The 25,718-nt window shown below is 36.9% G+C and overlaps 1 protein-coding gene across 3 annotated transcripts in view; it reads right to left on the reverse strand.

Moving 5' to 3' along the window:
- The window catches only part of UBR3 (ubiquitin protein ligase E3 component n-recognin 3), a 175,784-nt gene that overhangs the window by 59,997 nt on the left and 90,069 nt on the right, over nt 1-25,718 (reverse strand). For 2 of the 3 annotated variants that reach the window (XM_024765716.1, XM_024765715.1), the window contains exons 24-28: nt 16,565-16,714; nt 14,701-14,834; nt 11,849-11,959; nt 5,066-5,278; nt 3,748-3,884 (exon numbers count right to left, since the gene is read on the reverse strand). In XM_024765716.1, the coding sequence (XP_024621484.1) occupies nt 3,748-3,884; nt 5,066-5,278; nt 11,849-11,959; nt 14,701-14,834; nt 16,565-16,714 (745 nt within the window). The remainder of the gene's footprint in view (nt 1-3,747; nt 3,885-5,065; nt 5,279-11,848; nt 11,960-14,700; nt 14,835-16,564; nt 16,715-25,718) is intronic. The other variant, XM_024765717.1, reaches the window with a different exon arrangement.

Raw genomic sequence — 25,718 nt, forward strand, 5'->3', positions numbered from 1 at the left:
GGCACTAACTTATATTTTTAGAGCTATAATTTGAAAAACAAACGTGTATAAACACACACACACAGAGACTCAAACACATACTCGTATAGTGTGGGTTCAAGGCCTGAGCCTACCCCTACTAGATGACCAATTAATTTAATTTCTCAGAGAAGAAAAGATCTTCATCCATACCATGGCCTGGCCTATATTATCGAATACTCAGCTAAAGCTCTAACTCCTCCCAGAGTTAGGGAGAACTAACTCCCTTTTCTTGGAAAAGGAAAGAAGTGCTTCTACACACTTTCTATTTCAATTTGCTCATCTTCCCTTTTGAAGTTCTATAGCACTTTCTCAATATGATATATCTATTTAAAATATATGTATTTTTAAAATATTTATATTTTTAAATATTTTATATATTTAGAAAAATTATATTGTTTTATACAGATTGATATATATTAGTTTTGTCTCTCCAACTAAACTGTAAATTCCTGAAGACCAGGGACCATTTCAGATGCAGCTTCTATATCCCTGATGGTACCTAGGAAAGTGTTCAAACAATTCCCAGGACCTGAACACCTCTTTGTTTTGATATGTAGCCCGTGATAAGATTCTCTAATCCCTGCAGTTTATTATCATTATCTTGTTGACCCTTCCTTTAGTTTTAAAAAGGATTCATTATTTGGTGTTTTAGCAAGCATTCTTCTTATTTCAAACATAATTAGTTTATAAAGTTTAAACTTATAATGCAACTAATGTATAAAGCAAGCTGCATTCACTCTACTGAACAGTTTACCCACTTATGACTTAAAGATGTCTCTCCATCTACGTCTCAGTTACTCACATTTCAACTTCTTTCCATTTCCATGTTTCTCACATATACAGGCTAAGTGCTACTTACTAATAACTCTAGGCTATATATAACTTGGGTCCAAAATCTTTGGAGAAATCAATTACTCAAATTAGTGTGATTCATTGTTTCAATAATGAAATAATGAATTGGCATTGAAGTGAAAAAAGCTTTCTTCTCCAAAATTAATTTTCCATAATCCATTTGAATGACTGATATTTGCAATAGAATGTTTTTTGGAAATACATTAAAACTTGAATATAGTAATTTTGATTAATTTTAATGCAACAAAAAGATCATTCCAACAATTTCTTCTTTGCTGCCCTCAGAAAATCCTCCAAGGCTTCACCTTGCAAATAAAATTAAAAACAAAGAGATACATATTGTCCTACCAAAAACTAAAAAATAGCTCAAAATCAATTATTAAAGGACACAGCTAGTTACCCACTAAAAATATTTTGTTTCTAAACATCAAAAAATTTAAGCTCCCCAAAGAGCAAACAAAATTACTTATTCAGCTGGGAGAAATTCAGTCCTGGGAAACTAGGGTTGTAGCCCATTCAAATTACTAATGTCAAATACAAATACATTTGCATGTTCTAAGGGACTATACATTTAAGAATCACAGCATTTAATTCAAAAGTTAAATAACTGAAATTAATTTTATTTCTAAATATTTTACTTACTTAACCATTTTAAATACTGCTAAATACTTCAATGACTACCTTTTAGGCATAAAAATGATCATAATCTGTAATCATAAGTATTTAATGAAACAAGGTTATATGCCAGGCAGAAGATAACTGTAAAGACCTGGTTTCCTACCTTGAAAAAGTTACATCTTATTCAAATAGAATACACATGCTTTTTTCCTTTAACTCATGTTTTTGTTAATTTTTGAGTCAATTTGTTTTTTGTGTTTCTTTTTAATGATTAAGTAAAACTTAGAGAAGGCATGCAATCTCACTGTGAGAACACTGCAATGGCCTGGGTAATTTTAACCAAGGATAAGGTTTTTAAAGGTTATATACTTTCACTTTTGGAATCATTATATTGTTGCTTTAGAGTTTACCACTAAGGATCAGAGAAGGATGGGAGGATGGGAGAGCATATTTTCTCCACTTCTCTATATACACCCTTAGTAAATAACATTTGACATCTGTCCCTGCTTCTATATAAAAGAGAAAAACAAAAATATGTTGATTCAAAAAGTTTCCCATTATCACAGCAAGCTTTCTATAAATATTTCTATTAAAAATTATATATATATTCTATAAATTATTTATATATTTAAACAAAGAAATAGGAATCCAAAACATCTACCAAACTAAATTTAAATCAAATTATTTGATTTATCATACTACAGCAAAATTCCATGTACAGATCATTCCCATTCAACCAGGATTTTCTTATAAGGTCAATCCTAATAAAATCAAAGGCATAAATGCACAAGTGACATAAATGTGAGTGTGTATATACATGCATTGAGTTGGTCTACATCCATGTCACTTTTCTACATTATTACCATAATATTGTACAGAACTTTATGAAACCTTGAAACCTGGCAAAATTAAATTATATTCAATTTAGTTTTCATATAAAGTATATTTTATTGCAAGTATGTAATTGGTAACTCTTCAGAGACAAAATGTTAAATTAACTGTTATATCTTCCCCCAAAGCATTCTAGATAAATAACAATAGCCTAGGAATACACAGACTAGATAGTTACTTCCCAACCCATTAGATCCTTTTACATCAATCCACGTCCAGCACTTGCATTCCTAGACCAAAAACTAATGTTTCCTTATCCTGAGGTCTAACTTGCTTGCTGCAATTTTCTTAAGTCTGGTTCCATTTTTCCTGGGTTCAAAAGAGTACATAGTTCATTCACTCTTTTGTTACCCTCTGTTCCAGGAATGGGGCAGAGAGAATGGTCATGATGAACTTCATGTATATATGACTTACAAAAGCTGAACTAAGGAGAGGAAAAAGGAGAACAGTAATTGAAAGAACACTATACCTCAGCTCAGGAAATCTGAGTTCTAGTCCTACTCTACCACTAATTTGTTGCATGACTTCAAGTCACGTTATTTCTCTAAATCTTACCTATTACAATACTACTTGAACAAAATACGAAGTATGCTTCTAGAGATATCCAGGGGTCTACAATATCAGATCTGGCAGAATGTGTTTACAATTGTGCCTGCTTCTCTCCTATTTTTTTTTCTTACAGTTCTCCATTTTCCTTCAATTAAGTTTTCTAAAATTCCTATTTGGAATTATTTCTTAGGTATTGAACACCTACTCAGTAGATTAGACTATTCCTACCTAATCTGAAAGATGAGAAGCATTTACCTCTGTTTTCTTGAGACCGGTAGCTACTCACAGAAGTTTAGAACATGCCTGATCTCGTTTCCTCTCCTTTATCTGATTTTCTAAACCACCTATAGTCTTCTAGGACATTACTAGATCTTGCATGAGCTTAAAACAAAGTAAGTTCTTCTTACTGTTCTTATTTTTTTTATAAATTAGAAGTATTTAACATATTACAATGTTTTAGTTCTTAGTATTATCACTTTTTTGACAGGGCTTAAACAGTGATTTCTTAACAACACCCTTCATATATAATACTCACATGCTTTGAGGTAGACATCTGTCCCAAATGTTAATAATATACTTTTCCTCATATATCCTATAATGCTTAATAATACCTAAACCAGTATTCCATTAAAATAAAAACTCCTCAGAAAAATGAAGGAAAACTCTACTTTTATAGACCTTTTAGGAGGTTCTAAAACTAGCCATAATTTCAACCAACATTAAAAATATGCAACTTTTTTCAAATAAATATGAATGAGAAATAAAATAAACTATTAACATTAAGTAAATATAAAAGTATATACTATGTATACCTACCTAGCAACAGAATACATAAAGAGAAAATCATTATCTGGTGAGCCTGGAGTCTTGCTATAGTCTCTATATTTCTTCTGAGTGGTATTTTTGATATCTTTCATTACAGATTCCATTTCTTTACTTAAGTTGGTTTCTGACTGTAAAAAACACAAACATACATATAAAGTTTACGTATATTCATTTTCTCTAATAACAGTCTAACACTACATTGTTTATCATATGAGCACACTAGGAAGTTAAGGTTTAAAAGTCAAAACAGATGTACATTAGCTATGCACTATAAATATATTGAGTGCACAAAGATAAAACAGATCAAGAGGTATTTTCTCTTATTTTAGGGACCTTTTATTCTAATTTTATATTGTGATCCAACCATGAATTAACCACACAAACTATATTCTAAACAAATGAGTATATGTCATTAAAGTATCTTAGAACAGTTTCCATGCTTATAAAAAATCTTTCATTTAAGCTCATTTTTTCAAGATTAATATTGATATCCCTTACTTTAAGCATATTTTAATCACATAAAAATCTGGATTTCGAAAAGAAAAAAAATAACACATAGACTCAAAAATTAGTCTTCAATTCAGAAAAGGAGATGAATCTTTCTGATTAGCTTTAAACTATGAATTTCTGTTGAAAAAGTCAGACATTCATAGTTTTCATAAATTTACTGCATATACTGGGCATTGCTGTCACTCCTCTCAGGGACCATAACATAAATCTATAATGAAGGTGAAATATTTAAGAATTTAAATCAAATAAATCCTACTGGATGGGATAAAAGATGGGTTCACTTAGACCAAATCTCACAGTAAAATAGACTGACTTATGGTTCGATCATATATACAATATTTTATCTCTCTAATACACACACACATACACACAAATGTATGTGTAAGTCTTTAATTACACACACAGAAAGTTTGCATGTGTGTGTGTAAATACATCATCTTAATATACCTAATGGCATATTTTTAAATGATTAGATTATGCTTTACATTGCAAGATACATCTATATAATGCTGGACTTTGTTTTTAAATATTTCAACATAACCATATCTAAGCTTATAGGATATTTCATGATCTGGAAGATGTATATTAAAACTATAACAATTTAGACTAAGGAAAAGCATAGCCTTTAGTAATAATTTGTTCTGTTACTCTCATTTTTGTTTTTAATAACCACCAACAGAAGAGTAAAACCTCTAAAAGCAATTTCTACTAAATATATAAGGTCCAGAGTAATTTAGAAGTAGAAGAAAAATTAAAGCTGAAAAGCAGAGCTGAGTTAACCAGGATATTTCTGCCTTACACTGATGCTTACTGGGAAAGCTCCCGGACGTCCCTGCAGCTCCTCCACTTCCTTTATGAGATCTTGTATGCTTTTGTTACTAGGACGTTGCCAAAGGTTGTTTTCGACATTGCTTCCAGGATAACAAGGAAGAACACTGTTAGCAAACTGCCTGCAGAGAGGACATGTGAATTCTCCTTTGTCCACTGAGAAGCCCTGAAGAACCTGGTCATTCTAAAAGATGAAACGAACATACAGCTATATGATGCACACGTTTACAGAAAACAAAATTAACACCACTACATTTTATAGTAAATAAATGAACCATACAAAAAAGGACCTCTAATACATGTCATAAAAGCATAAAATCATTTAACTGTTGAAGATTATCAAATCACTTCTTACATCATGGCAATCATGCAACACTAGCCATCACCAATGAACTGCTTAAGTATCCTACTCTTCTCTCAGCATGAAACATTCAAATAATGATGCAATCAATCTGAAATGTGGATGTAAGATACAGAATCCTGTAAAAAGCAGGCCACATTAAAGTGAATCACCTTCCTCTTCCCATGCCCCTGTTTTCTTCACCTATAAGTGACTACTGGGAAGATTCTCCCAGTGCTCATGTTATTTGATGTAGGATAGACAGCTTTTGAGAGCATTTAAGCCTAAAAAATTGTAATGTGTCTTCCAAGGTGTCTAATGGCCGAACACAATTGATTGGACTTGATGCAGTGGGTTTGTTTAGGTTTAACGGATAGGGGCAAGATTTAGTTAGAATACTCAGAACATAAGGGTGATAAGGAGGGGAATTAATTTAACATCCTCTCCTCCAGATGTTCCTGATAGGAGAAGGAAGAAATATGAGAATTTTTGAAACAGAGACACATAAAGCACATATGCCTAGGAGGAAACTCTTGCTCATGAGAGATTGTAATTCATGCTAACTAACCAGGATTTAAGGCAGGAATCCAGGCTGCTATATTTGTTCCTTTCTTTTGTCTGACACCACCCACATCTATTTTGCTCTTTCAGGCTACTGCTATTGTGTAGTCCTAACCAGTGTCTTACTCTTTTTTCCAGCGGTCTCTCTTATTCTGCCACTAACCTAATGCTTTATCTCAAAATATGTTTTTAATGTACTAATATATGTATGAATGCTACAATATGACCATTATTACTAATAAGACAAAAATAATGAGAAAAAAGGATACAAAGAAGAAAAAATGAATTTATTTGTCCATGGTTACAAAGGTAGTTAATGACAATGTCAGAATGAACTTAGGTTTCCCAACTCTTTAATTTAGTGTTCATTTCACTGTATCTTGGATTTCAAGTACTTTGGCCAAAAGAACTGAATTCTTTTTTTTTTTTTTTTAACTCTGTGACACTTATTTTTTCAATTCCTTAAAAATCTAACACCATGTCTTATTAAATCCAATTCTATAAACAAATGCTAAGCTCCTAACGTGTCAAATGCTGCACCACGTGACACCAAAAAGAGTTAAGAGACATCTTCATTTAAGGTACTGACAATTTAAAAGCAAATAGAAACAAATTATAACAATAGTGTGATAAATGCAACAGAGAAGGCTTCCCAAAGAAGACTTGTGAAGTAAGTTTTAAAGATATACAAGAGGAGTGTACTAAGAGGTTGGGGCAAGGGTCCTGGCTGTTGAAGGACATTCTATGATAAGCTTCCCTGTAGCCATAATTTTAAAGAATGCTAGGTCCTCATCCTACCCTTGATGGAACTAGGTTCTTTCCTGAAGCATCACCAGAAGCCCTCTCAACTAGACACTGCTCATTTTCCCACATCTCTCAAACCTCAGTATCCTTCTCATCTCCAGTGCTGGCTCAAGATCATTACTCTTGCATTCCCAGTGTGGCTCATGCCATTTAGTGAGATCACCCCTTTTCCTTCCTTTTTACTGTCATTCATTGCCCTTAATATCTGAAGACTTTGGTACCTACATCAGTTTTCCTCATCACTCCAAGTCCTGCCATCCTCATACACAATTTCAATGTATGTAGACAACCAATCTTATACCTTAGTCCCTTAGCTCCTTGACCTCATCAACTCCAATGGCTTTGACCTCCACTCTACCCTAGCACCTCGTACCATGACCACACCCTTATCTTGTAATGACCAAAAATTGTCCATATCTGAAAATATTAAATTCAAACATCTTATATTCTGTCAACTCCTATCTCTTTTAGTCCCTCCCTTTTTCCTCAATTTATACGGTCTTTCCTATCCTACCATACACCATGATATATCATTTTAAAAACTCTCAAGTCAACACTTCTCGTTCTCCCTCCATATGTCCTTCTATGATACACACCTAAACAAAATCTTCATACAAAATTAATCCAGTGTATGACTTCCAATTCGGCATTCAAACTGAGTGCTGTTAGAGAAAACTGAAGTAGCTTCTTGCTACAAACTGCTTCCCACCTCAACTTAGCCCTGAATACTTCCTGGCAATCTTTCTCCAACATCCTATGAAGCATTCTTTCACCCAATTCCAAAGTGGTTTTTCTAAACCGTCTCCTCACTCGTCAAGTCCCTTTACCTACCCCAGCTTTGCCCCCTCTACTCTAGGAACATAAAGCTACACCTCCTACTTCAGAAAGAGGAGGGTCATGGCAGTGAGACAGGAGGAAAGGGGGCAGGGCACAACCTTTAAAAGAATGACACAGCTGTTGAGGATACGACAAACTGGTTAGAACCAACTAGGTCCAAGATGGTGTAAGATTCGACTTCCAGTAGATCTTGAGCCTCATTATATGCTCACTGTAATACATTAGCATATGCTAAATGACACACCCACCAGTGCACCAGACAATTCCAAGGCTAACCATAAAAGGCCAAAAAGTGGGCGATGGTCCAATTCCTGGAAATCCCCACCCCTTCCCCAAAGTAGTTGGAATAATTATCCCACTTGCTAGCCTATGAAATTCCCAGTCCATGAAAACTAACCACCCCTATACCCCAGGGTGCTCTCACCCTCTGAGAAGGACTGCATTCTGCCTATGGAATGTGTACTTCCCTGAATAAATCCCTTTCACTTTATTACGGCTGACTCTTGAATTCTTTCCTGAACAAAGCCAAGGACCCTCACTTGGCAGTCTGCCCCAGGGACATGCCCGAGACCTGGGACACTGACCATCCTCTCGTGCCTGCCCCATTCGCCTGCAAGAGCAACTCCTTCAGCTTGCTGCCTTCTCCCACCCCAAATATCTGATTAATAAATCCCATCAGTCCTTCCACCCACTTTCTTCCTTCTACTCCCTTTGCTAATATCTCTTAATAGTCTCCCAACCATATCATTGCCAGTATGATCTACCTAATGTGAGATACTTATTCCCAATCAAAATCTTTCAGTGATCACCAATACCTCTTACCTTAATTCTTTCCTCCCTCTTACGCTCCACATGCAATCTCTCACCAAGTCTAGAAAATCCTTCTCTAAATATATTTCAAGCAACCTAAGTGTCCATCGACAGATGAATGAAGAAGATGTGGCACATATATACAATGGAATATTACTCAGCCATAAAACGAAACAAAACTGAGTTATTTGTAGTGAGGTGAATGGACCTAGAGACTGTCATACAGAGTGAAGTAAGTCAGAAAGAGAAAAACAAATACTGTATGCTAACACATATATATGGAATCTAAAAAAAAAAAAAGGTTATGAAGAACCTAGGGGCAGGACGGGAATAAAGACGCAGACCTACTAGAGAATGGACTTGAGGACACGGGGAGGGGGAAGGGTAAGCTGTGACAAAGTGAGACAGTGGCATGGACACTACCAAATGTAAAATAGATAGCTAGTGGGAAGCGGCCGCATAGCACAGGGAGATCAGCTCTGTGCTTTGTGACCACCTAGAGGGGTGGGATAGGGAGGGTGGGAGGGAGACGCAAGAGGGAGGGGATATGGTGATATATGTATATGTATAGCTGATTCACTTTGTTATAAAACAGAAACTAACACAGCATTGTAAAGCGATTATACTCCAATAAAGATGTTAAAAAAAGAAATTCGAATCTCCATCTTCACTGCCATGACTAAGCCCAAGCCACCATCATCTCTTACCTCCTAAATAATATATGCTATCACCATATTCTTTCTTATTCTCCTGCAATCTCACACCTTAAAATCTACAGAACCACCACAATAACCTTTCTGAATGTCATCTCTCTGCTTAAGAGTCTTAAATGGCTTTAATGGCTCTCTGTACGCAATCTGTCTAAAGTACAAATTCCTTACATGGACCACAAGACCCTTTACAATATAACCCTAATTACTTCTCCAGTCTTCTCTCTTATCACTCAAGCACCTTACTTCATCAAATTCTGGAACTTGCAGATGTCCCAATAAGACCCTGTGCATACCTCATAACTCTTAGCACCTATACCACAACTATTTGTTTATTTCTGTCTCACGCAATGCATAGTAAATTCCTCGAGGGAAGAAACTGTCTTACTCATTGGGATGTATCCCCAATGTCTATCACAGTGCCTGGAACACTGTAGGCACTGAATAAATATTTGTTGAATGACTGACTGAATACAGAAGTATGAAAAATGCATAATGTGCTTAAGGAACTATTAATTAGCTTATTAATGCTGAATTGATGGAAGACAAAGCTAAAGTAACATGCAAGCCCAGATCATGGAATGCCTTGAATGCCATTCAAGGAAGAGTGAACTTTATCCCAACAAGAAGAAATCAGTAAAGAATTTTTAAGCCAACAACATGTCACCAGATTTACATTTTAGAAAGATCAATATAATGAGTAAATCAGACTTGGAGTAAGGAAACTGATAAGCAATTGCAATAGTCAAGATGAAAGATGAAGGCATATGCAAAAAAGTAGAAGTGGGAATAATGTAGGCAGAATGTAGTCAAGTGAGATTTAGGAAATGGAATCAATAGAATTTGTTATGTGACTTAATGTGAGAGGTAAGGAGTAGGAAGGGAAAAAGAGAACTCTTCTGCTTCCAAGTCAGGAATCTGGGAATAGGGCAGGCCATGCTTTTAAGAAGCTGAGCTGAGAGAAAAAGAAAGACTGCAGCTACATGGGAATGCAAGATCAAGGGAAGGAATTTTGAATGCCAGAGACGTGAGCATCTTTATGAACTGAAATGAAGAGACAGAATGGGCAGAAGAACTGAAGACACAGAAGAAAAAGAGGTTACTTACTGATAGACCAAGGCCCCTGAGGTGATGGGGAGAAAGGAAAACTAGAGCATAAACAGAAAATTATTCTTGAACAGAAAAAGGAATACTACCCTCAAAAGTAAAAAAGAGGGGACTTCCCTGGTGGTGCAGTTGTTAAGAATCCACCTGCCAATGCAGGGGACACAGGTTCAAGCCCTGGTCCAGGAAGATCCCACATGCCGCAGAGCAACTAAGCCCATGCACCACGACTACTGAGCCTGTGCTCTAGAGCCCACGAGCCACAACTACTGAGCCCACGTGCCACAACTACTGAAGCCTGTGCACCCTAGAGACCATGCTCCGCAACAAGAGAAGCCACCGCAACGAGAAGCCGCGCACTGCAATTAAGAGTAGCCCCTGCTCGCCGCAACTAGAGAAAGCCCGCACACAGCAACGAAGACCCAATGCAGCCAAAAAATAAATTAATTAATTAACTTTTTTTGAAAAGTGAAAAAGAAAGGATTGGCTGGGATGCAGTCACTTATTGAGGAACAGAAAAGCAAGGTAGGAAGCTAAGGTAGTATGTGACAGACAGCCACTGTTGTCTTGGTGCCACAGGAAGAGACAGATCTGATGAGAGGAAAGGCATCTTGGGATTTAGGCAAAGAGTCTGGGATAGAGGAGGCAAAGGTCTGGAATAGCTGCTAAGGAGACTAGGAGAGGAAACTGATCAAAGACAGGTAAATGAATCAGTAAGTAATATCTACAGTCCATGACCCCAATCGCAGCCACTATTCTAAGAAACCACAGATTTGTGGAGGTACCAGTTCACCTAGTTTTATGATTTTTCTAACAGTGCTAGCTGACTGGGTATAAAATCAAAGGAGGTGGATTAAATGACTGGTATTAAGAGCAGAATGGGCACAGTACAAAAAAGTGAGGCAAGGAAAGAGCTAGCGTACTAGGAAAATGCAAGGGGCTAAAGGACTAGAGATCTTGAGGTCAGAAGTAAAACACACTAATAAGAGTAAAAATAAGAGACTTTGAAGAATAATCACATAATGATATGGTAGGATATTAAAGCTTACTATTTTTGAGCTGGAGTAGCAAAGTCTAAAATTATAGCCGTGGAAGTTAGTTGCTAACGTGAAGTAAAAACATGAAATCCCGGGCTTCCCTGGTGGCACAGTGGTTGAGAATCTGCCTGCCAATGCAGGGGACACGGGTTCGAGCCCTGGTCTGGGAAGATCCCACGTGCCGCGTAGCAACTAGGCCCGTGAACCACTACTGAGCCTGCGCGTCTGGAGCCTGTGCTCTGCAACAAGAGAGGCCGCGAGAGTGAGAGGCCCACACACCGCGATGAAGAGTGGCCCCCGCTTGCCACAACTAGAGAAAGCCCTCGCACAGAAACGAAGACCCAACACGGCCAAAAATAAATAAATAAACAAATGTGGGGTTTAAAAAAAAAAAAAATGAAATCCCTAAAGTTGAAGAGGTCAACAACTGTGAGGCTGAACAGTCCGAATGGCAATCACAATCACCCAAGATGAATTAGGATGTATATACTGTAAAAATACTTAATACCTGGAAAGACACATACACCTTTAAAATGCTTCAATTGACTTACCCGTAATGATTCCATATAAGATTTATGACAATCTATATGTAACGTGTGGCCACAGGTTTGTACATAAACACCTCCTTCCCAGCCAATGGATACTGCCAAGAGACAAGAACTCTTAAAAAAGAAAGAAAAGGACAAAATACAATTAATTTTAAAGAAGTAAGAACATATCTAAACAAATCCACATAAACCTCTCAAAGATTTCATATTGTTATACTAATGTGAGCTTTGTATTTTTGTGATGTAAAGAAACACCTGACTTGACAGCCCTGAGGCAATATCTTTAAACTTGGAACAGAGTTTTAGCTTCCAGATAACTATATTCACAATGAAACAGAATAATTATTAATTAGCCTTTCTCTACCCCATAAGATATAATAGACTATACTGCTACTGAGTATTTTACCTGTTCGACATGGTACTTGATCTGTCTGTGATATCTAACCTTAACAACTGCCTCCTTAAAGCACCTACTTCCCTCTAGCTTCCACAATGCTACTCTCTTTTGGTTTTTCTCCAGTCTCTTTAACCATTTGGTTTAGGCCTCCTTTTAAGACTTTTCTTTCTTCGTCTGCCCCTTCAAATGTTTAAATTCCTTAAGGTTCTGTTCTTAGTGCTATTTTCTTATTAAAACTATTCTCCCTGAGTGACTTAATCAGTAAATTCAACTACCCTCCACGCCTGAGTCTCTTGCCTGAGTGCCAGATAAAAATGTTCAGCTGCCAACCAGAAATCTCCAATTTGAGGTGCCTGAGATAACATAAAACCAATGTGTCAAAAACTCATTTTCTCTATGAATCTTTCTCTTCCTCTTGGTTTAAAAACTCCACATCTGTTTAGTCACCAAATCAGAAAGCTAAAAGTTATTGTACATCACCCCCTTTCCTTCACACCACAGAATTGGTTCCCAAACCATATGAAATCCATCTCCTAAATAATTCATGATTTTGGTCTGTCCTCGCAAGCCTGTGTCATCTGCTATGGGGACACGGTTCTTAAATAAAGTTTCTTGTCTCCATGATGCATCCTGCACACATCTTTCTAAAGTACACAAATGTGGTTATGAGAATAACCCCAAAAAGTGACTAAACATTTACAAGGATTTAATATAATAAACAATAAAAAAGGGACCCAGATTATATAAGCAAACTACATACCCTTTTAAAATTTGTTTTAAAAGTTAATTGCTTTCATCTCTTTCTATTTTAAATTCTTCTCTGCTAATTCCTTCCCTTCTACCTATACACAGGCTTATTGGATTTTTCCTCCTAAAGTAATTTTCTTTGAATTTCATTTGGCCTCTGTCAAACAGCATTTCAGCCTGAACTTGAATTCACCCTCTAGAGTCTGCAGCAAATAGATGGCCAAGCCAGGGCAATATTACACACAAGGTCTAACATGACAGCATATGATGAAAGATTTGAGAGCCATCAAAACTGAGTAAACAATTAAATTTTATTTCTATGTTGGAAAAAAATGTATACATTATAATGTAAGATGACCAAATCATCTTTAAACAATAGTAAACAGAGTTCTAATATTAAATCAAGACTCTTCATGAGCATCTGAAAGTTAAAAATATTACACAGTGTAAAATGCCTTCCCAGACAATTCAAAGATGTGCAACAGCACAAATCAAATACTCACAGCAGGTGAGCTAGCTTCCACTGTTACACGTCAGAAAAACAACAAGAGACCTGCTCATCTCTGTTTTATGTTTTGGAGCCATTTGAAGCAGAAGCAGATTTGGGTGTTAGATCTAAAATGAATGGTTGGTAGGCAGCTAATAAACAAGCTGCTCTCTTTGGCAATGTATTATAAAAATGTAATTAATCTTTCTTTTCAATGAAAGCAGTTAGCTTTTAAAACTGAAAATAGTAGGTCATTTGTCTATGTAACTGTTAGATGTCTTATTTTAATCTGCTAGAGTCAAAAAAAGCAGGAAATCATTTACTAATATGAGACCTATATTTTAGGAAGACCTATATTCAACAATGTGCTCACCACTGTGCTGTGTTTAACACTGAATCTTCACAACCTCAATATTTATTAAAACTTCATACAGTAAGTGGTCTTATCCCTTTTTATAAAAAGGGAGTGAAAAGCTGACCAAGATCACTCAGTTAAAAGTGGCAGAGACCAAGTTCAACCCTAAGTCTATCTGACTCCAAAGCTCAGGCTCCGTCCCTACTGTGTCATATCTCTCATATATAACACTTCCAATTTCACTAGTAAACAGACCATGTTACATGACTGAAATTCTACACACCAACTCTATAAAACGCATGCATTTGCTATGAAGAGAGCAGGATTTATGCAGTTTAATTCTATTATCAGTATCAGTGTCCACTGATAACTCTTCTGCTCTATATGGTCTGTCTGGTTACAAAACTGAAATACAGTAAGCATCCACAATACACAAGCATGTGCGAGTCCCTGAGGGGACTACAACCAATAGAATAAATGGCCCTAGACCTCCAGAGGTATACAGTCCAGGGAGCACACCATTTATAAACAAAATAACCATTATGAAAGCACACAAAAGTATTAATGTAGAAATAAAATCTCACAATCACTCACAAAAACAAAACAGAGATTCAGTCCAGTTCAGATATCAGTTCAGAGCTTTTTTACAAAAAAGACTTTTTTTCTAGAAACGAATCGCTATTCTGACTGTAAGAAAGAGATACCCTACTTTTTCTCTCCTTTATTAGATCTCCCCTTCAAAATTATTATGCTCTTAGGTCTGAGTTATATTTTGACTGAATAAGTTGAAGAAAAGATATAAAACTCTGGAGAGAAATAACCATCAATTTTGCAGACAAAAATACCATTTAATAAAAAAGGGTACTTACATCCTTAAAATAACGCTGTAATAATGAGAGCCTCACGTCATGAACTGCTGCACATGTATCCCAAGGGTAAATCTGCTCCTCTTCAGTGATAGGCAACTTTTTTGGCTCAATGTTGTCACGGCACTGCCCCAAAACTACATTAACAACAGAGATAAGAGCTCATTAAAAAACCAACATGTAGACTTTATAAAACCAAGAAAAGCGGAGTTATACCATAAGCTTCACTCAGTTTTTCACCATTACAATATTTTTAAAGACCTAAAAAAAAAGTGATATTCTAGTTAGCTTCTACAGAATAAATAAAGCTTTACAAATGGCAATACTTATTTTCTAAAATAATACCAAAATATGAGTATGAACCCTGGATGGTTTCCAAAATCTATCCAGAGAAAAAGCCTAGAAGTTATGACGCACCAGTACAAATAAACTTCATTTCTAAATATACTATTTTTCACCAAAAGGAAATAGATATCACTGGAGGAAAAGCTAAGTCCAGGCTTGGGGAGAAGTGCAAGGTGAGCCTGGAGTTGTGTGTAATAAAGAGTAAGGAGGTATTCAAACACTGAGGGGGCAGGTCATGAGGACCTAAAGGAGGTTTGACTAGCGAAATTTGAGAAAACTTGAGAATCAAAAAGAATGATGACAGTAACAGATAACACATTCATTGATATGGGCAGGGAACATCAAGTAAAAGGGTATGATGTTAGACTCTCAATGTATCATCCTATAGAATACCAGCCAAGTGATTAAACTTGGTTAGCATCACCAATAATGGAACAAACCGCCACTATGAGCCTCCTAATGTGATGCAACGGAAGGGAACATCATCATAATAGTGCCCTTGCCAAAAATGTTTAACTCGAATCTAAGAATAGGGAAACAATCATAAATCTAGAAAATGACACAGTCTGCAGAACTGACCCGAACTCTTCAAAATTTTTAAAAAGGTCCGGAGAAACTGTTCTGGAGAAGAGACTAACAAGAAATGGCACCCTAGAAAAAAATGCTCTGGAGAAATATGTAAGTCTTTTATTTCTCTTTGCTCCACACATACTCCTGTGGAAAAAGGATTACATCCATTAGGACTGGAGTGTCACAGTTATCACTACCTCAAAATACTTCGATATGGCAGAGGATAGAGAGCATTCAGACAAATCCTTCAATTTTTTTTTAATTGTTCTAACTATAGATTGGCAAACATATCAATCTGCAGGCTGTTTCAAGAACGAATGCTTTGGGCTCCCCTGGTGGTGCAGTGGTTGAGAGTCTGCCTGCCGATGCAGGGGACGCGGGTTCGTGCCCCGGTCCGGGAAGATCCCACATGCCGCGGAGCGGCTGGGCCAGTGAGCCATGGCCGCTGAGCCTGCACGTCCGGAGCCTGTGCTCCGCAACAGGAGAGACCGCAACAGTGAGAGGCCCGTGTACCACAAAAAAAAAAAAGAACGAATGCTTCTAAGCTCAAGAAATAAGGGCAAAGCTACCTGAATATGCCTTATATAATTAAAATATTTAAATTGACAATATTTATGAGCTTAAAATGCTTCTAGATTTTAGATCAATTAAATTGCCAAGAAAGCTGAACTCAGGTTTTGGCCACCTGGCATTGGTTATATTGCATCACACTTTAAAGAAAAAGATTGTGTAACACATTCTCTTAAAGGCTTCTTCCAACACTCATGTCCAGGAAAGTGAGATAAAACCAGATTAAGAATCTCTGCTAAACAGATCTAAATAGATCCTTGCTATAGATCTATAATTATTATGTAAACAAAAATATAGCTTTTAGTTAACAGAGATACTTATTAATTTACTGTAAATACTTCATCTCTAAAATGGTCCTACTAAAAAATTACTTTGATTTTACCTGAGGATGCTTGTAACAGTACAACCAATCCTGTAGGTCTGTCTTCAGAGGAGGGGCCACTCTGTCCACAAATAACACAATCATACACTGCCTCAGAAACTTGTGGTTCTGCTGTGGTGATCTCCATAGGAATATCACTCTCTGGAGAATCTGAGGGGAAAAAGTTGCAGCTCTTAATTCCTGAAAAGAAAAATCTCTCTTCGATGAAATTATGGGGAAAAAAAATCAAGCTAAAATAATTTTGAACTTCAATATCAACAAATGTATATAGTAATAAAACTATGGGGAAATTATCTTGCTAAAATACTCAGGAAAAGACAAAAAATGCAAAGAATTGATATAATGAAAGACTTTAAATAATATATGGTTAAATACACTTCTGATGTTGTATCATTCACACATAAAATTAAATCTTAAAACACAGACGCAAAGATATTTGTATCCAAAAAATTCTTTTTCATACTATAATTTAAGGAAATAAGGGGGAGATCATTTGGTTTAATTTTCTTTGAGGCACCTCAGAGGGGAAATTTATAATAACATGGCAGCCCTTGGAAAGAAATGGCAATATTTATTAGGAGATAAAAGAGCAACGAACTATTTCTCCTTTCTTTTAATTGTAGTTATTATGATTATATCTTGGTGATAATAATTATCAATATATATTTATTTATGTAGGGAAAACATTTATATATGACCATATATATTAATAAAGGAGAACTATTATAGAAAATAACAGTAATCTTTTGGTGATATGTCATTAACAGCAAGAAATAAAATATTGAGTCAATAATCATTTCCAGATAAAAATTCTTAAATTCATGAAGATCAGTGACATCCATAGTGGCAAAGAAAGGGGTCGGAGTAGAGGGGACTAGGAAGATCAGGGAAGCAGAAATGATTTATGACATGTTTAAAAGATGGAAGCATATTTAAATAAATATGCTTAAAAATGACAGAAATCGAAAAAGAAAGATGTCAAGTTAGGATATGTTTTAATAAGAATTCATGCAGATAAACATATATCTGATATTTATTAAGACTGAGAGGAAAAGGGGAAGAAACCTAAAACTTTGGATAATGCTCAAAATTAATGGAAATTTAAAAAGAAGCCAATGAAAAAATCAGAGAAAAAACATTCAACAATATTTGAACAGAATCAAAACCAGAAAGCTCAACGTCTATGAAAACAAGATTAATGGGTCAAAATGAAAAGAAGATTTCAAACGAAGTACCAGGGGCCATTAAGATTTGACATGTGATTACTTTGTTTTTTAGGGGAAAATTTTTAGTACAGAAAAGAGGGGATGTGTCTGACTGATCTCAAGTTTCAAAGACGGGATGTATCTGATCGCTCTCAAGTTCAAATACAGAAATACCTGATTAAAGTGACATGAAATAATTCAGTCTCACGTTAAGTGCCAAAGAACTAGAATTTCATTAATTCTATCTGACACACAAAGATATTTTTCCTTCTTTTATATCTTGGTACAATTAACTTGAAAACTTCAAGGAAATCCTAATACCAAAATGCGTTATCAAAGAGACTGCTAAGTTACCTTTTCTAGAGTTTTTAAAAGTAAGGCTTTACAATCTTCTACACGCACAGTATTTTTAATTCTAACTTTAATAATTACAGACACTAATGTCCCTTTTTTCCTTCAAGAAACTAAAAAGATTATAGTTTACTTCTTAAAAGAGGAAAATTACTGCTTTATAGAACTCATTAATCCTACAATGAATTAAAATATATTATTGGTAATTTATGATTGATTCTATCATTCCAGTACCCAATTTCAAATTTTTAGTTAAGATTTTAAAAGGACCTATGACCGGGGCTTCCCTGTTGGCACAGTGGTTGAGAATCTGCCTGCCAATGCAGGGGACACAGGTTCGAGCCCTAGTCTGGGAAGATCCCACATGCCGCAGAGCAACTAGGCCCGTGAGCCACAACTACTAAGCCTGCGCGCCTGGAGCCTGTGCTCCGCAAAAAGAGAGGCTGCGATAGTGAGAGGCCCGCGCACCGCGATGAAGAGTGGCCCCCACTTGCCGCAAGTAGAGAAAGCCCTCACACAGAAACGAAGACCCAACACAGCCATAAATAAATAAATAAATAAATAAAAATAAAGGAACTATGACCAAATGTAATTACTGTTTCTCACCTATAGATAAAGACATGAAAAAATATCAAGAGCACCCTATTCTGAAGAAGTCAGGCTCAAAAGAATGCATATTAGATATAAATGGCTACATAAAGAACAAAAACAGGCAAAACTAATGTATAGGATTAGGAGTAAGGATACTGGCTACTCTTGGAAAAGACAGTGACAGAGAACAAGAAGAGGGTTTGTGGGATGATGCTAATGTTCTGTTTCTCAATCTGGAGGCTGGTTACACAGTGATATTCAGTTTTTAAAAGCTCAAAGAGCTCTATACTCGTGACACATGCACACTTATATGTGTAATAGCTCTATACTCATGATAAATGAGCATTTCTATGTATATGCTATATTTCAATAAAAAGGTTTTATGCCCAACTAAATGAACAGCATAACTGGGTATATTCTGTAATAAGTATTAAAATAAAGATAGTTAATTCTGCCAAGTACATGTACACATCAACATCTGCACATATTTTCCACACAAAATAAAATCTAAAAGGATGTGTCCTACAAATTGACACAATGAAGAGATTACAATGATTTTCTCTAGGTAAACTAAATAGAGGCAGATGCAAAACTGAGAGACTAACAGTCAAAGATGATAAATGTAAGTGCTACCAGAGGCCATTCTAATAATGAAAGCATTCTTGCTACTAATAACCCTTTCAATTCTTAAAATTCTACTTTGACTTCCAATACAATTAAAATTTTAAATGTGTTTCGGTGTAAAATTGACTTTCCCTTTTAAAACAAAAGTGCCTGTTTTAAATTACCGTGATTAATATTATTACAATAAAGGCAAAAAAATTAATGAAGTGATAGTTACCTCACCTGTTTGGTTTAACATGAACAGACAAGAATCTATCTGAATTAAGTAGGTGATTCTTCTGAATGTTATTTCAATTTGCCAAGTTCTACTTACAATCACTCTGTTAGAATGACTGCAAAATGGCCCCAATTCTCCACTCCTCCCTGTATCTAAGATCTTTGCAAGGTTAACTCTGCAACTTCTCCCAAGAGGTAGAATTTATTCCCCAATCTTTGTATATGGGCTGCCTTGATTTGCTTTAGACAAAGAGAATTGTGGCAGAAATAACATGCCTTTCCAAGACTAGGCCTAAAGTGGTCTTGTATATTCTCTTTCAATAGCTCTCCCTCAAAATCTCTCCCCCAACATCTCTCTCCCTCTCCCTCTTGACCATACCACTTACGTGAGAGTAAGTCTGGGGAAGCCTGCTGGAGAAGGAGAGAGCCCACCTGGAACACAGCCAAGTTGTCCCACCAGCTCAGGCCAGTCCCAACTATCAGATCGTTCTTGGCACATGTTTTGTTTTTGTGTTTATGGAGTTTTGTGGATGAATAGAGAAAAGAATGGGAAAATGATGGAAGGATGATATATTTAGTGCCCTCAGAATCATGGGAAATACATTTTTGTTTGAAAACATTATGCCTCCCTGAGGAATAGTCAACTGCCATACATAATTACCACAGGGCAAAGTGTGGTCTGCAGCCCAGTGGTAGGCACAGAGAAGTTTCTTTATTGCATAAATTGATGCTTGGTTTTAAGAACACACAATACACTTTAATTTTTAACTACAACTATTTGCTAGTAACCTACCAGGTGAGTTACTATTTATAAACTAAGCACACTACTAGAGTTTACTGTTTCCTACTAAGAAGCCTGTGACAACTGCCACTATTGCAAAACTCCTGCTGTGCAGTATCATTAATTCTGGTAAAGATGTACAGTGCTGTCCTGAACTGATCGTCATTTTTATTACCGACATTCTTGCTTTCCTCTTCTTTTTTTTTACTTGGTACAGAGAGGAACTTCTCATTCCCTTTTTAAAAATAATACCATTTTAAAATAATTTTAGATTTGCAGAAAAGTTTTGAAGCTACTACAGAGTTCTCATATGCCTCACACCCAGTTTCCCCTTAAATCTTATATTAGCATGATATGACTGTCACAGTGAACTAATATTGATATATTATTGAGCAATTTTTATTGATATAATATTGATAGATTAAAGTCCATATTTTCTTCAGATTTTGTTAGTTTCTACCTAGTATCATTCTTCTTTTCCAGGATCCCATCCGGGATACCGTATTACATTTTGCTGTCATGTCTTTTCCAGGATCCCATCCGGGATACGGTATTACATTTTGCTGTCATGTCTTTTCCAGGATCCCATCCAGGATACCATATTACATTTAGTTGTCATGTCTCCTTAGGCTACTCTTAGCTGTGACGGTTTCTCGGACTTCCCTTGTTTTTGATGACCTTGACAGTTTTGAGGAATACTGGTCAGGTATTTTGTATAACATTCCTCAATTGTAATTTGTCTGATGTTTTTCTCAAGGTTAGTCTGAGGTTATGGTTTTGAGGGAGGAGGACCACTGAGGTAAAGTACCATTCTCATCAACATCCTATCAAGGGTGCATAATATCAGCATGATTTATTACTGTTGATATTGACCTTGATCATCTGCTTTAGGCAGTATTTGCCAACTTTCTCTCCTGTAAAGTTACTTTTTCCCCTTTTCCACACTGTACTTTTGAGAAGGAAGTCGCTAAGCACAGCCCACACTTAAATAGTACAGAGTTAGGGACTTTACTGGTGGTCCAGTGGGTAAGACTCCATGCTCCCAAGGCAGGGGGCCTGGGTTCGATCTCTGGTCAGGGAGCTAGATCCCGCATGCATGCGGCAACAAAGAGTCCAATGCCACAACAAAGAAGTCCGCATGCCGCAATTAAGAGCTGGCATGCTGCAGTGAAGGTCTTGCGTGCCACAACTAAGACCCAGAGCAGCCTAAATAAATAAATTTTTTTTTTTTTAAGAGTAGGGAGTTATGTTCCACCTCCTTGAGGGTGAAAATCTACATAAATTATTTGGAATTCTTCAGCATGGGAAATTTGTCTATTCTCCCTCATTCATTTATTTATTCAATCCTTTACTTACGGTAGTATGAACTCATAGGTATTCATTTTATACTTAGGGTTATAATCCAATACTACTTTATTTTCTTGTTCAAATTGGTCCAACTTGGCCTTTGGAAGTACTTTCAGTCGGCTTCTGAGTCCCTCTGACATACTGCCCCACCTCCCACCCACCAATGTGTGTGTGTGTGTGTGTTTAGTACTTCCTAACTGCCTAGAGCTATGAGATGCTCCAGGCTCATCTTGCATATTCCCTGCCCCAGTTCTAGAAGTAACCATTTCTCCAAGGAGATCTGCTTCCTTTTTATTTTAATTTTTCATATATTTTTGGAGAACTGTATTAGAAACCAAGATCTGGGGCACTGGGTGTGCTCGTTTCTACTGGAGTATCTTTACTTCTAGGCCCTCTCCACTGACACAGGAAGGAAAACTATGTCTGCATACTAACTTGTGCATATGCACGTACCCATAAATATTTATACATATGTAATTTCACCTGTATCTATATTAACCTAAATGTGAGTTCATACTGATGTCTCCAACTCTAATCCATTAAAACATGGACATTCTAGCATCTTCCCTTGCTTAGCTGTAACCTCCCTCTCCAACAGTGAGAAATCAAGTTCCAATCATCTGCCATCTATTTACAGGCATACCTCAGACATATTGTGGGTTCGGGTCCAGACCATGACAATATAGCAAGTATGGCAATAAAGTGAGTCACATGAATATTTTTGGTTTCCTGGTGCATATAAAAGTTATGTTTATACTATATTGTAGTCTATGAAGTGTGCAATAGCATTATGTCTAAAAAAAACAACGTACACACCTTAATTAAAAAGTACTTTATTGGTAAAAAATGCTAACCATCATATGAGCCTTCAGCAAGTCTAATTTTTTTGCTGGCAGAAGGCCTTGTCTCAAGGCTGACAGCTGATGACTGAGCAGGGTGGTGGCTGCTACAGGCTGGGGTGGCTGTGGCAGTTTCTTAAAATAAGACACCAGTGAAGTCTGTCATATTGACTGACTCATCCTTTCATGAATGATTTCTCTGTAGCACGCAATACTGTTTGATAGTATTTTACCCAGAGTAGAACTTCTTTCATAATTGGAGTCAATCCTCTCAAACCCTACCACTGCTTTATCAACTAAGTGTATGTAATATTCTAAATCCTTTCTTGCCATTTCAACAATCTTCACAGCATCTTCACCAGGAGTAGATTCCACATCAAGAAAGCACCTTCTTTGCTCATTCGTAAGGAGCAACTCCTCATCTGTTCAAGTTTTATTGTGAGATTGCAGCAATTCAGTCACATCCTCAGACTCCACTTCTAATTCTAGTTCTCTTGCTATTTCCACCACATTGTAGTTACTTCCTCCACTGTAGTCTTGAACCCCTCAAAGTCATCCATGAGGGCTGGAATGAACCTATTCCAAACTCCTATGTATGTTGATATTTGACCTCTTCCCATGAATCATGAATGTTCTAAATGGCATCTGAATCCTTTACAGAAGTTTTCAATTTACTTTGCCCAGCTCCATCAGAGGAATCACTATCTATGGCACCTATAGCCTTGTGAAATGTATTTCTTGGGACTTCCCTGGTTGCACAGCAGTTAAGACTCCGTGCTCCCAATGCAGGGGGCCTGGGTTTGATCCCTGATCAGGGAACTAGATCCCACATGCGTGCCACAATTAAGGAGCACACATGCCACAACTAAAGAAGCTAGCGAGCTGCAACTAAGGAGCCTGCCTGATGCAACTAAGACCCGGCACAACCAAATAAATAAATATATATATTTTTAAAAAGACACTGCTTTAAAAAGAAAAAAAGAAACGTATTTCTTAAATAATAAGACTTGAAAGTCGAAATTACTCCTTGATCCATGGGCTGCAGAATGGATACTACAGGCTTGAAAAACAATATAATCTCATTCATCTTCATCAGAGCTCTTGGGTGACCAGGTGCATTGCCAGTGAGCAGTGATATTTTGACAGGAATATTTTTTTTCTGAGCAGTAGGTCTCAACAATGGACTTAAAATAGTCAGTAAGCCATGTTGTCAACAGATGTGCTGTCATTCAGACTTTGTTGTTCCACCTATAGATTAGATTTAGAATGACTCTTAAGGGCCCTAGGATTTTTGGAATGGTAAATGAGCACTGGCTTCAACTTAAAGTCACCAGCTGCATCAGCCTCTAACAGAAGAGTCAGCTTGTTCTCTGAAGCTATGAAGCTAGGCATTGACTTCTCTCTAGCTATGAAAATCCTGGATGGCATCTTCTTCCAACATGAGGCTATTTCACCTACACTGAGACTCTGTCATTTAGTGTAGCCACCTTCATTAATCATTTTAGCTAGATCCTCTGATTAATTTGTTGCAGCTTCTACATCAGCACTTGCTGCTTCGCCCTGCATTTTTGTGTTACAGAGATGGCTTCTTTTCTTAAACCTCATGAACAACCTCTGCTAGCTTCAAACTTTTCTTCTGCAGCTTCCTCACCTCTCTCAGCTTTCACAGAATTAAAAAGACTTAAGGGCTTGCTCTGGCTCAGGCTTTGGCTTACGGGAATGTTGTGGCTGGTTTGATCTTATATCCAGACCACTGAAACTTTCTCCATATCAGCAATAAGGCAGTTTTGCTTTCCTATCATTCGTGTGTTCACTGCAGTAGCACTTTTTTTTTTTTTTTTGCAGTACGCGGGCCTCTCACTGTTGTGGCCTCTCCCATTGTGGAGCACAGGCTCCGGACGTGCAGGCCCAGCGGCCATGGCTCACGGGCCCAGCCGCTCCGTGGCATGTGGGATCTTCCTGGACCGGGGCACAAACCCATGTCCCCTGCATCGGCAGGCAGACTCTCAACCACTGCGCCACCAGGGAAGCCCTGCAGTAGCGCTTTTAATTTCCTTCAAGAACTTTTCCTTTGCATTCACAACCTGGCTAACTGTTTGGCACAAGAGGCTTATCTAGGCTTTCGACATGCCTTCCTCACTAAGCTTAATCATTTCTAGCTTTTGATTATAAATGAGAGACGTGCAGTTCATCCTTTCACTTGAACACTTAGAGTCCACTGTAGGATTATTAATCGGCCTAATTTCAATATTGTTGCACCTCAGGGAATAGGGAGGCTCAAGGAAAGGAAGAGAGACGGGGATAGCTAGTCAGTGGAGCAGTCAGAACACACAAAACATTTACTGATTCAGATCACCATCTTATATGGGTGAATTTGTGGCACCCCAAAACAATTACAATAGTAACATCAAAGATCACTGATCACAGATCACCATAACAAATATTATAATAGTGAAAAAGTTTGAAATATTGTGAGAATTACCAAAATGTGACACAGAGACACAGAGTAAGCAAATGCTGTTGGAAAAATGGCACCAACAGACTTGCTCAACGCAGGGTTGCCACAAACTTTCAATCTGTAAAAAAACACAGTATCTACAAAGTGCAATAAAGCAAAGCACAATAAAATGAGGTATGCCTGTATGTAAGTGCTCAATTTCAGTATACATGTACAGTGGTTTCAGAACAGTTAACCCATTCACCATGGCAGAAACTTTATCCACTACAGTACAACGCTTATGTGCAGTTCCTTTTGCCTTCAGTCTTAAGCAATTCCACTCATTTCCAAGTTAAGCACCTTTTTCCCATCCCCTTCAATGAAGTTGTTTCATACATTTGTAATATACAGTTAGATTCTCTTGATACATTCTGTATTCCATCCTGAAACCTCCAACCTCCTAAATGACTTTTTAATTTGCATACTTAAGATTCACTCTGTTACAAAGTCCTATGGGTCTTGACAAAAGCATAGTGTTATGTACCTAACTTTATAGTATCATACAGAATAATTTCACTGCTCTAAAAAAATCCCCTATGCTTCACCTATTTAGCCCATTATCATTCCCAAACCCTGGCAACCACTGATTTGTTTACTGGCTCTATAGTCTTGCCTTTTCCAAAATGTCATGTAACTGGAAACATACAGTATGTAGCCTTTTCAGACAGGCTTCTTTCAGTAAGCATACACATTTACGATTCAC

This window comes from Neophocaena asiaeorientalis, unplaced genomic scaffold, assembly GCF_003031525.2.
Source record: "Neophocaena asiaeorientalis asiaeorientalis breed wild unplaced genomic scaffold, Neophocaena_asiaeorientalis_V1.1 scaffold721, whole genome shotgun sequence".
NCBI classification, from domain to species: Eukaryota; Metazoa; Chordata; class Mammalia; order Artiodactyla; family Phocoenidae; genus Neophocaena; species Neophocaena asiaeorientalis.